General features: G+C 59.0%; 1 protein-coding gene across 2 annotated transcripts; it reads left to right on the top strand.

Annotated features, from left to right (window-relative positions):
- Positions 1-3,811: 3,811 nt before the first annotated feature.
- On the top strand, positions 3,812-11,215 carry UPK3A (uroplakin 3A). 2 transcript variants are annotated; one of them, XM_046012546.1, is made up of 6 exons: positions 3,812-3,944; positions 4,651-4,806; positions 5,708-5,904; positions 7,660-7,742; positions 9,331-9,463; positions 10,879-11,215. In XM_046012546.1, exons 1-6 carry the CDS (start codon positions 3,893-3,895, stop codon positions 11,146-11,148), a joined length of 891 nt encoding a protein of 296 aa, XP_045868502.1. In that variant the 5' UTR covers positions 3,812-3,892; the 3' UTR covers positions 11,149-11,215. The 2 variants fall into 2 exon arrangements, with proteins under 2 accessions (XP_045868502.1, XP_045868503.1); XM_046012547.1 differs by having other exon boundaries at positions 5,708-5,987.
- Positions 11,216-11,539: the final 324 nt, after the last annotated feature.

Here is an 11,539-nt window from a genome sequence, read left to right as displayed (position 1 = left end):
CAGCGTGAGAGGGGCCAGAAAGGGGGACTGGGGCAGCCGGGAGAGGACAGGACAGGCCTGAGCTTGCAGCGTCGCAGGCGGCAGCCAGGAGACGGTGAAGACATCGAACCTCCAGCCTTGTCCGGTGCCCGGGGCCCAGGGCCTTCATTTCCTGCCTCTGTTCAGCAAGGGGGCACCTGCTAGCCCAGATTCCCTGAAAAAGAAACAAAGGCTTTGGAAAGGGGCAGGGTCTTTCAGGGCTACCAAGGCGGGAACGCTTGGCAGGACAGGTGTCTGGAGCCTGGGGGAGCAGGAGGGCAGGCTGAGAACAACCCGTGCCAGGGGTGTACCCCTGAGCCCCCAAGGCCCAGGGCTTGGGGCGCTTTGCTTGCATTTGATTTCATTTGGTGTCAAGGGGACCGAATCTGAGCACGTTGGAAAGTTTGGTTTTCAGAACCTCTCGGATGTAGCGAACACTAAAAGCCACAGAGAGCCTCCGGGGGCGAAAGTTACCCACAGCGTCTCTGACCCCTTAAAAAATGAGTAGCAGAAACCAGCTCAGGCCTCTCTGGTGCTGGGAGAAACATTTCTGGGTCAAAAATTTCCAACCCATAAATTCCCCACGTTTCGAATTCAAAGGAGGACTGTGCAGGGCTGGGCTTTGCATAACCTTTCACATCCCAGAACTTCCTGCTTGGTGGCCTCCTGACAAGCATGTCATCCGGGCCAGGGTTCACAGAGACAGTCTGAAGCACTGGGGTAGAAAAACAGATTTAAAGTCAGACTCAAAGCTCTGTGCCCTGGAATTTGCTTGATCTGAAAGGGAAATTTTTAAAACTTTTTTTTTTTTTTTTTTTTGGCAAAAATGTTCTTGGAATGTGCACCTGGGGCACGAGGCTGCAGCAGGAGATTGGTTTGAGGGTCCCTCCTGTCCCCCGTTTCCCTCCACGCACACCAGCCTGGGAGTCTCCCCGGTGAAGGGACCACGGCGACCCTCTCCTCCTGCACTCCTCCCTCCTCAGAACTGGCCCAGCAAAAGTCAGCATCTTTGAAGTGCAGACTTGTTTATAAATGCAAGGCTTTTTCTTTTTTCTTTTTTTTTCCAGAATGTTTTGGGGCCTTAGCAGATTGTTATTTTAACTCTTTTCCCCAGATGTTCTTGCCATATTTGGGTAAGACAAGAGACCGGAGGACTTTTTGTATGTTTTTTCATGAGAAACTGCAGGGTCTGGGAGCAGACCAACGTGCCTGGGGTCTTCTCCCTCTCGTGGGTAACCTTGGGCTGAACCTTCGTGATCAGCTTGGCCAGTCCCTATTCAAGTCCAGGTTCACAAACAATCGTTGGACGAGAAATGTCAGCCCATAAAAATTCTTAGAGGAACCCCCACTGCTTTGCCCAAAGATCCTTATCTCTGGGGCAAAGACTTTCTGTTACATTCTGTCCCCGGGTGATAAGGATCTGACCGTCCACTCCGCATGTCAGGGCTCTGGCGATTGGACCCCTCCCCAAGTCTCTGAGGCCCAGAGACAGGAGCAGCACGTTTGGTTTTTAAAAACATTTTTATTTGGGCAAATTTCAAACTACAGACACATTTCAAGAACAATACAATAAATATTTGGGAGGGGCTGGGGGATGGGGGGAGAAGCAGGCTCCCCGCTGAGCAGGGAGCCCAATGCGGGACTCTCTCCCAAGACCCTGTGATCATAACCTGAGCCGAAACCAAGAGTTAGCCCTTCAAGAGACTGAGCCACCCAGGTGCCCCTACAGGTTGTTTTTAGTAAGAATTAACCTAGAGGGTCGCAAGGGGCAGTGAGTTGTTTTGTCTCCTTCAATCTACAACGGTTCTCAGCCTTTTGTTTCGTGTCTACCTCTGCCTTTGCTGATGGGAACATTTCAAAGCATCCAGGCCAGCTGGCTTGCAGAAGGACCCTTAATTTGGATTTGTCCGCATGTTTCCATTTGTTTGGATTCAGGGTTAAATTTTTGGATGGAAGCATTACCCAGATGGTCCCGAGCCTTCTCAGAGGCACGACCCAGGAAGCTCGTGAGGTCAGTGCACCCCATTCCTGGTCACGTGAGGTTCGATTCCTTCATGAAATTGACACCCCGATTCCTGCACCTGTTGGTCCTTAAAATTCGTTTCTCTGTGGTTTTCAGACTGATTGAGAAGATGCTCTCCTGAAGTCCGTTATTACCAGCATGTTTGCAGAACGCTGATTTGTGCTCCGGCATTCCTTGTACATTTATTAGTTGGTGCTTTTTGAAGAAAAATGTTCCCTTTTACAACTTTGCTTTTAAAGATTTTATTTATTTACTTGACAGACAGAGATCACAAGTAGGCAGAGAGTCAGGCAGAGAGAGAGAGGGGGAAACAGGCTCCCCGCTGAGCAGAGAGCCCAATGCAGGGCTCGAACCCAGGACCCTGGGATCATGACCTGAGCTGAAGGCAGAGGCTTATCCCACTGAACCACCCAGGTGCCCCTCTTTTACAACTTTTTTAAAAAGTACCAGTATTGACTCATGGATTCGTGTCTCATCCAATGGGCTAAACACGTTACTTCTACTATTTATTTTGTGTGCAAATTCCACGGCGCCACTGGGAGCCCCTTCAAGCCCCTTCTGTGCCAGTACCTCGGACAGCCCCTCATCACCTTCTAGCACTGTAGCATCTAGGCTCCTCTTGACATCCCCTGTCCCAGCCCCGGAGGCACCCTGTCTCCAAGGGGTTCTGGTGTCATTTACTGGGGACGGCTGTTTCACGACCCAGAGTGCTGAGTGGGGGCTCCTGCCACGTGGGAGTCACTGGGGCAGACAGAAGAGCTCGGGAGTTGTTATTTTGTCCCAAGGAGCCTGCTAATTCAAAACTCCCGAAGTTCTTCCTCCTCCTTTCCAAAGCTCCCTCTTCCCGCAGGGAGGGCCTGGGTCCTGACCCCAGTTCTAGGATACCGCGGGTTGCTCCAGAACCGTCTGTCCTCCCGGCTGCCTGGCTCCTGCGGAGCGGGGTCCTGCTAGAGTCCTCTTTGCCCTTAGAGAGCTCTCTGCAAGCCAGCGCTGTCTGACGGGCCTTCCGGAGTCTCTCACACGGTGTTTTTCTCCGTGGGGTTATGACCTTCGTGTTATACCTCGATTCCTTACTTTCTACTGGTTTCCAGTTTTAGTTTCCTCCTATCCTCACTGACTTATGTCTGAAATGTAAAATGTAATATTTCAGGTGCTCCTGGAGAAAAAGCACGATTCCCGAAGCTGGAAGGAACCATCCAGACCAGGGGAAGCCCCCAGCACGGTTCTCAAGCGCTCCCCCCCAGAGCAGGCCTTTTGAACCGGCAGGGGCTGGGAGGCAGGACTGCGCTCCCCCCATCTGGGCGTTTCCGGGAGTCGTTCCCGCCCTGGGCTCGCACCTGTGAACCCAAAGGGTCACCCTGGGGTCCCCGGAGGGCGCACAGGCCCGGGACTGGAAGGTTTCCGCGACGCACCTTCTCCGACTAGCCGGTTCCATCTTCAGCAGAGCCCAGCCCGCACCTGGCGCTTAGTGGGGTCTCCGTAAATAGCTGCAGGAATTAGCGCCCCCACTTCCCAGGGTGGAAGCGGCCGCTCAAAGAGGGGATGTCATGCCCCCCGCCCCCGCCCCCCGTGTATCCCAGCTGCCGGACAGCGGCACCCCAGCCGCGGCGCACAGTGGGCGCTACGGTAAGGGCGCGGGGAGAGGTTCCACCTCGCAGGTGGGGCCTCGGGCACGTCGTGGGGCGGGGCGTATGCAAATAGCTCGCGAGGGGGCCGGGGATTGGCCGGCACGGGCGGGGCAGGGCGGGGCCGAGGGAGGGCCGGGGCCGCCAGGTGCGCGGACCGTGAAAGGCGCGGGGCTCCCGGGTCCCCTGCACCGCGCGCCCGCGCTCCCGCGCTGTGTTCGGGGCTATGCCTCCGCTCTGGGCCCTGCTGGCCCTCGGCTGCCTGCGGCTCGGCGTGGGTGAGCGGGGAAGGGGGAAGGGGTCGTGCCCGGGAAGGCGGGCGCCTGAGTCCTGGGCCCTGACCCTCCCGCGGTCCTCAGAGGAGCCGGGGTGGCGCGCGGCCTTGGGGACGGGAACTTGGCGTGTTCGCTCCAGGGACAGGCAGGATGCTGCTCTGCGCCACGCCGCAGGCTCTGGGGATTCAGATACTAATAATAAAGACAACACTGATTAATAAGTTTCCTCGGGTGGGGGTTCCAGGGCTCATGGGTCACAGGTCTCTGGATGGGTGCTGTGAGAGACAGATGCAGCCACAGAAGGGGCCCAGCAGGAGAGTGACAGGGTCAGACTTGCGTGGTAGAGCAAAGGACTGGGGTTGGGGGGAGGCTGGTTTCTGGGGTCCCAGTGGAGAGAGTAGAACTCCCAGACTGGGCTGACTGGGTGAGGAGATGCTTTGCAGAGGCACCGGGGTTCTAGGAACTGGCCCTCTGTGGGTGGGGAGAGATGAGCCCTTAGTCTGGACTGCTTGTTTGGGCGGGGAGGATGGCTGGTGAGGGCAGGGGAGCTGCCTGGGTGTGAGACAGATTCCTGAGACAGCCGGTGGGTCGGTGGAACCCCAGGGCCTGTCACACCCTCGGTGCCCAGTGACTGTATGCAGACATGGCGTGCCTGCGGGTGTGGACAGTTCTACTGGAGGTCAGCTCCCGTCCTCACTGCCTCCTCTAGGTGTGAACCTGCAGCCCCAACTGGCCAGCGTGACCTTTGCCACCAACAACCCCACCCTCACCACTGTGGCCTTGGAAAAGCCTCTCTGCATGTTTGACAGCCCCGCGGCCCTCGGCGGCACCTATGAAATCTACCTCTACGTTCTTGTCGACCTGGGTAAGGCTTCTGCTTCCTTTGGGCGGCGCTGAAAGGGGGATTGGCCTGTCTGCAGGGAGGCAGAAAGGGGGCAGGTTGTGGGATGCTCTCGCTCTGCCGTGCAGCTCCCCCCATGCACCTCGCTGTGCCTGCTCTGGGCCAGCCCTGGGCTGTGGGCTGCAGCCACACGTTCCTCTTTGCCCCAGAGAGAGGTCCCGGCTCGCGGAGAAGTGCAGACGGCACGGGTCACTGAGCACATACAGGATGCTCAGTGCTTCCCATGCCTTGACCCCAACATTGCCAGACAGCTGTCCCATCACAGAGCCAGGAATCAACAGAGGCAGGAAAGCGAGCCCGGATCTCTGGTGCCTCCAGCCCCAGCCCTTCCCCAGGCTTGCCCAGGGCGGGGGGGGGGGGCGGCCGGTGTTGGTCAGGAGAACCAAGCACTTGGACCCGGGTGCTCTGGGCCAGTCCCGCCCGTTCACCAGAGCAATCCTGGCTTCTGGGAGAAGGAATCCAGTGACAGCCTCTTGCATTTCTGTAGCCGGACGTGTGCGGGAGCTCATTCGGGGCCATCCAGTGGGCCCGGGCCCAGTGTTTGCACACCACGGGCTCTTTCTCCTTTCACAGTCGGGGCCAGCGCTCTCGGGAGGAAATGATGGAAGTCTGTTGGGGTGGGAGGACCTGTAAGGTCTTACTGGCCCGCAGGAGGAGGAGCCTTCCTCTTGCCCGAAGTCCAGGGTGCTGCTGCCCGTCCCCTCCAGCGCACAGGGAGCTCCTGAGGCAGGGTCAGGCCCTGCCCAGGACCTCGGGGCCCAGCACCGTACTACTCAAAGGATGTTCGGGGATTGGGTGACCGGCTGAGGGAGTCCTGTTGAGGCCGGGGTGGCGAGGAGCCTCACTGCTGCCGCCGTCCCTACAGCGAGCTCCAGGAACGCCTCTGTGCAGGACGACAGCAGGACCCCCCTGAGCTCCACGTTCCAGCAGACGGAGGGAGGGAGGACAGGCCCCTACAAGGCTGTGGCCTTTGACCTGTCCCCCTGCAGCGACTTGCCCAGCTTGGATGCCCTAGGGGATGTGGCCCGGGCCTCGGAAATCCTGAACGCGTACCTCGTCAGGGTGGGTGCCAACGGGACCTGCCTGTCAGACCCCAACTTCCGGGGCCTCTGCAACCCGCCCCTGTCAGCAGCCACGGGATACAGGTGGGTGTGGGCGGCCGCGGGGGAGGGGCCGCTGTGCCGCAGCCCCTGCTCGGGAAGACCCAGGAGGGCTGCGGCGTGGGGGGCTCATTTCTTGTGCCAGGACCATCCCGGGTCTCCTGAAGGGCCGTGCGACCCGCCCCAGGTGCTCAGAAGGCCCCTGCTTGGCTGACCCCTTCGCCACTGCCACCTTGAGATCGCCTGCGTTTCCGTGTCGCACGACTCCACAAATTCCGCGCCTGGTCCCGGCTCATCCCCCGCGGGGTGGTCACTTACCCACTGCGCGCCATCCGTCAGGGGAGGAAGCTAGCTGGTCCGGACGGGGAAGGGGTCACTGCGTGAGAAGCAGCGGCCTCACACGAACTCGAGCCTCGCTCAAGGCTTTTCCAGCTCCCGCATCATCCTCGCTTTTTCCTGCCTCCTTCTGGCCTAGGCTTTCGTGCCTCCTGCCACGCCCACCCCCCCAACCCCAGCGGGTCCCTGATTCCTTTCCACACTTGTTTCTCCTCCGTGCAGAGTCCCTCGGCCATGGGGTCTCGCCTGGTACACCGACTCCCGTTGCCATGGAAACGCCTAAGGCGGAGTCTCTGCACCTGCTAGGCCCACCTGGGGCCCAGACCTTTGCTCACCTGCCATCCTGACCGAGGGCTCGCCTCTCCTTTGGCCCCGGCTGCAGGGCAGGATGAAAGCCCTAGTGTCTCCGCCCCACCCTCAATCTCTGACCTCTGACCTTGTTCTTAATGGAGGAAAACCTCCCCCTCCACCTACGCCTTCCAGCCTCCTGACTAGGGGGACCCAAGGCACATATCCCAGCTTCTGGAATTCTCTTCAAACCCAGAGAGACAGGAGATTAGGCACAACACCGGAAGCTGTAGCGATTTGAAGGGTTTTCACTTTTTTCAGCGTGAAATGAGAGGCTGTTGGTTTCGAGTTCTCAGACCATCCGTCTTTTTATTTATTTTTATTTATTTACTTGACAGAGATCACAAGGAGGCAGAGAGGCAGGCAGAGAGAGAGGAGGAAACAGGCTCCTTGCTGAGCAGTGAGCCCGATGCGGGGCTCGATCCTAGCACCCTGGGATCATGACCTGAGCCGAAGGCAGAGGCTTTAACCCACTGAGCCACCCAGGCGCCCCCCATCCGTCTTTTTAAACTGGCCGTTTCTGAGGCCTCAGGTGGGCTCTGGGAATCCTGTGCTGATCTTCCTTTATGATCAGTGACTCTCCGCTGGGGTTTTCTACGTAAAAGGGTAGTCCTGTCCCAGTGCAGTTGGGTTGGGGATGAATATTATTCCTTTTTTTTTTTTTTAAGTCCCTTTTGTGATACCCAAGACCAGGCTGGGAATGGTGGAAGGTAAGGATGCTGTGAGGACAAATGAGTGGATATTCAGCAGATACGCTCCACTCGTCCTTCAGAAAACAGAGAAACGGGGCCCCAAAGGGCGAGCTGAGAGGAGAGCTGCTGACGTCTTCACGGAAAGCGTCCAGGGGCAGGAGTGGGGTTACCAGCACCATGGCCAAGCCCAGGACTGTCCTGCTGCCCAGAGCCCACCCCATGGCTTCCATCTTCTAGAAGGACCCTCTCTGCCCCCCACACCCATCCCCCCAATCCCTTCACCTGCCTGTGGCCGGGCACGCAGGGTAGACAGAAGTCCCCGTCTCTCCATCTCCCTGCAGGTTCAAGTACGTCCTTGTCAACACGTCCACGGGCTTGGTACAGGACCAGACCCTGTGGTCAGACCCCATCCGCACCAACCGGCGTAAGTAGTGGGTCTGGGCTGGGGGGCGGGCGACCCTCGGACTGTCACTCAGTCAGTCTCCCCAGCCACGGGCAGGCTGGTGGGTTGATGAGGAAAATGCATCTTAAAATGATTTGACCGGGAATCCCCCTCCCCCTCCATTCCTTGAGGACCGGGTGCTGTGGCCGAGGCCGGTGAGGGGCAGGCTGGCATCACTGAAGTGCAGGCATTTGCCTCCAAGGGGCATGGACTTTGCCCTGTCTTTCCATCCTAACCCGCCCCTTTGTCGAGGCCTCACAGCCACATGACACGGCTCCAGAGGGTTCTGGAAGGTTCCGGAGGCTAGGACTCAGAGCAGGGGCGAGCCTGGAAGGGAGCAGGAGTGCGGCCCACCTCTCCACCCCGTTCTCTGGACACTGGGTGGGCTTCCTAAAGGCGGGGGACTCCGAGGCCCAGGCACCTGCCTGTGGCCCTGCCCTGTCCCTCCTCAAGCCTCCTTCCAGGTTCTCAACACCCATTTGAGGTTGACACCCAGAACCGTGTCTGCTGAACCTGAGGGCAATGGAAGAGATTTCCGACGGCAACTTGACAGCAGCCGACCCTAAGTTTAGAACCTTCTCCCCCAAGATGAGACTTCGTGCCAGGATGTGCTCAGCCTAGAGCTGAGAATTTAACCTGTAGAGCACCCCGCCGTCCCTGCACCATGGGAAGCTTATGGGGCACGAAGTAGTTCTGACAGCTTGCTGGAGGTCACACGGCTAGTGAGGGGTGTAGACAGACAGGCGTGTGTGCGCGTGTGGCTGGGGTGGTCCCCTCCCCGCCCTCCCAGTGGCACGCCGTGGGTTGTGGTCCCCATGCAACAGGGCTGCCTTGGGACCATGAGAGCTGAGTTCTGCGCCTCACTGCTCTGTGACCCCCTCAGGACCTCAGTCTCCACATCTGAGAAATGGGAAGAAAAATCCTTGCTCTGCCTCCCCAGCAGGGTTCCTTGGAGTAATGCAGACCAAAGCGCTTGGCTGGCTCTTTTGGGGCAGGGCCTGAGGTCAGCTTGTGGGGAGAGTGTGCCCTCTGGGACCTGACAGACTTGTAGGCTTGAGTCTGGAGTCCAAATGCCCTCGAACAGGAACTCGAACTCCCTCCGCGGCAGTGAGCCATCTGGAGCATGCGGGTCTTGTCGGGTCTGCATGGGAATGACCAGAAAGTGGCTGGCGCATGGGACAACCTGTAAATTGTCCACCTAGTTCCAGAAGGGTGACACGGGCCGGAGCAGAGATGGGTCGTGGGGCACCCGGCTCCCTTAGGCCAGGGCCCGTTGTCTCATCTCTACTTGCTTATGGTCCGTGTCCCATCCATTTCACCAGAGTTGAGTCTGTTTAGAGTTTAAAATTATGCAGAAAGACAGTGAAAAGTGGAGGAGACGAGGGAGTTGGCAAGAGGGCGTGGGGCAAGCAAGGTAATTGCACCGCGGACCTGGGGGGAGACAGACTCTGACCTGGGTCCCCGCTTCATCCTGAGATCTGTGGCTGCCAGGCCGGTGCGGGGTGGGGGTGTCCCCGGGAGAAGGCTGGAGTGCAGCATCTGGGGGGCAAGCCGGTCTGTGTCCCCTCAGTCACCCCATACTCAGCGATCGACACGTGGCCCGGCCGGAGAAGCGGAGGCATGATCATCATCACGTCCATCTTGGGCTCCCTGCCCTTCTTCCTGCTCGTCGCCTTTGCCGGGGCTGTCGTCCTCAGCCTTTTGTGAGTACCTGCCAGCTGGAGGGCAAGACTCCGGGCCACCCTGGGCACACGCCACCCAGAGGGTCTTCCGAGGTGGGGGGTGACCCCAGAAGGCGAGGGAGCTGCCTCCCATCGCGGGTGTGCGTGTGGGGGTCCGCTGAGAGGGGAACAGTGTCCTGGGGTCATCCGGCTGGGTAGGGAGGGGCTCAGCCCTAACACCTCTCCTTCTATGCCTCACCTTCCTCATCTGGGAGATGGGGATATTAATACATCTTGTCCTTCCTGTCATGACGGCTAAGTGACATGATCCCTGCAGAGTTCGTAGGTGGCATCTGGACACTGAACAGCTCTTAGCTTTTTGAGTCATGATTCACCCACTGGCTGGACAGGTGGGGAAACTGAGGCCAGAGGGGTTAAGGGTGGCTCAGGGTCACACAGCCAGTTCAAACAGAGCTGGGACCAGAGCCCTGGTCTCTCGATGCTCCCATCGGCTCTGACGTGTGTGTGTTTGGGTCGGGACTCGAGGTCTCCTGTGTGTGTCTGGAGCTGCTCACAGGCCGCCTGGTGGGTGTCAGGTGCGCTCACGCTTCTCTGATCCTGGGAGGCTGGCACAGGGGTGCATCAGGGCTCCAGCGGGTGCTGTGGGAGCCCAGAGGAAGGTGAGGAAGACCCCGCCTGGAGCACCAGGGTGGGCTTCCGGGAGGAAGCAGCAGCAGGAGCAAAGTGTCTTCAGGACGGGGATGAATCGTGTGCTTCTCAGCCAGAGGGAGGGAGCCCCCGGGAGGCTTTGAGGACATCAGGGGGCCTGTCGCAGCGTGGATGGGGAGAGCGGATGGAAAAGCTTCCCGGAGTAGGTGAAATCAGTGCACGCAGAACTCAGCTCGGTGGGAACGCGCAGGGCGGATGGAGGAGGGGGCGGTGAACTTGCAAATCAGGTTGCCCTCTGACATTTAAGTCATAAAAACTCGAATAGTAGGTAAGATTAGCCACCAAGAGTCTGGTTTGTCCGGCCGGACCTGGGAGCGCAAGGACATGCTTCTGTCCCTCCCTCCTTTCGGACGACACGTCCTTCTGGAACCAAAGTTACCTGACTGTGGCCTGGCTCCTGCATTTATCCCTGCTTGCCCCCGGTATGGCTCCAGCCCCACCGGACTTCCCACTGTGACCCCGGAACTCTCAGCGCTTCCTGTCACATGCCTGGAATGCCTTTCCCAGCCCCCACCCTCCTCCTTCAGGGCAGAGTAACTGTCCCCTCCTCTAGGAAGCCTTCCCGGGGTTCCCACCTGCACTTCTCCATTCTGTCGGGCATTCTTCGCTGTGCACGCCCAAGACGGCAGCCGGGAAAGCAGTGTCAAAGTAGAAACTCCCCCGCCAGCTAGAGGGGTTTAGACTTGCCTGGTGCCCCTAACCCTCGCCCTCTCCGTCCCCTTGGTCAGGGACACGGGCAGCTCGGACAGGGAAACGACACACGACTCCCAGATCACGCAGGAGGCCGTCCCCAGGTCCCTGGGGACCTCGGAGGCTGCGTACACGTCTGTGAACCGGGGGCCGCCGCTGGACCGGGCCGAGGTGTACACCAGCAAGCTCCAGGACTGAACCCGGGCTCCACCCCCGGGCGGCCACACTGTCCCGACTGGCCTTACCCCCGGGGACAGTGGGGGGTGGGGAGGTGGGGTGTCTGCGCACAGCAGGTGCTCACGCCCTGACCCCACCCGAGGGACATGGCACGTTGGTCCAACTTGCAGGAAGGCCTCTAATAAAATCTTCCCAAGATTCTGAGTTCGATAGAGATATACCGAAGGAAGGAGTGAGAAGGTGGGTGAGTGAGTCGATGTCATGTGCAGGGGTTGGATTATTTCTCTAGAGGGTGGGGGCAGGGTCTGATTTTTCATCAGAGTGGGGGTGGTGAGGATTAGGGAAACTGAGGCTATCAGAACATCTGGACGACGGGTCCTGAGAAACGGGCTGTGCGTGCAGTCATTAGACGGTGTTTGGGGTTTGCTGGCTGTGAGGTCCTAGAAGCTAGAGTGGGCACCTGGGGGGCAGCTGCCGGCAGCTCCTGTCACCCCCAGCAGCTGTCTCCTTCCCTCTGGGGCT

This window comes from Meles meles, chromosome 7 (genome assembly GCF_922984935.1).
Source record: "Meles meles chromosome 7, mMelMel3.1 paternal haplotype, whole genome shotgun sequence".
In the NCBI taxonomy this organism is placed as follows: domain Eukaryota; kingdom Metazoa; phylum Chordata; class Mammalia; order Carnivora; family Mustelidae; genus Meles; species Meles meles.
The sequence above is the reverse complement of the archived record's forward strand: the minus strand, read 5'-3'. Positions and strand labels throughout refer to the sequence as shown.

Coding starts and splice junctions, on each gene's coding strand:
- UPK3A (XM_046012546.1), top strand. CDS start 3,893: ATGCCTCCGCTCTGGGCCCTGCTGGCCCTCGGCTGCCTGCGGCTCGGC. Junction 3,945..4,650: donor CTGCCTGCGGCTCGGCGTGG/GTGAGCGGGGAA, acceptor TGCCTCCTCTAG/GTGTGAACCTGCAGCCCCAA. Junction 4,807..5,707: donor CTACGTTCTTGTCGACCTGG/GTAAGGCTTCTG, acceptor CCGTCCCTACAG/CGAGCTCCAGGAACGCCTCT.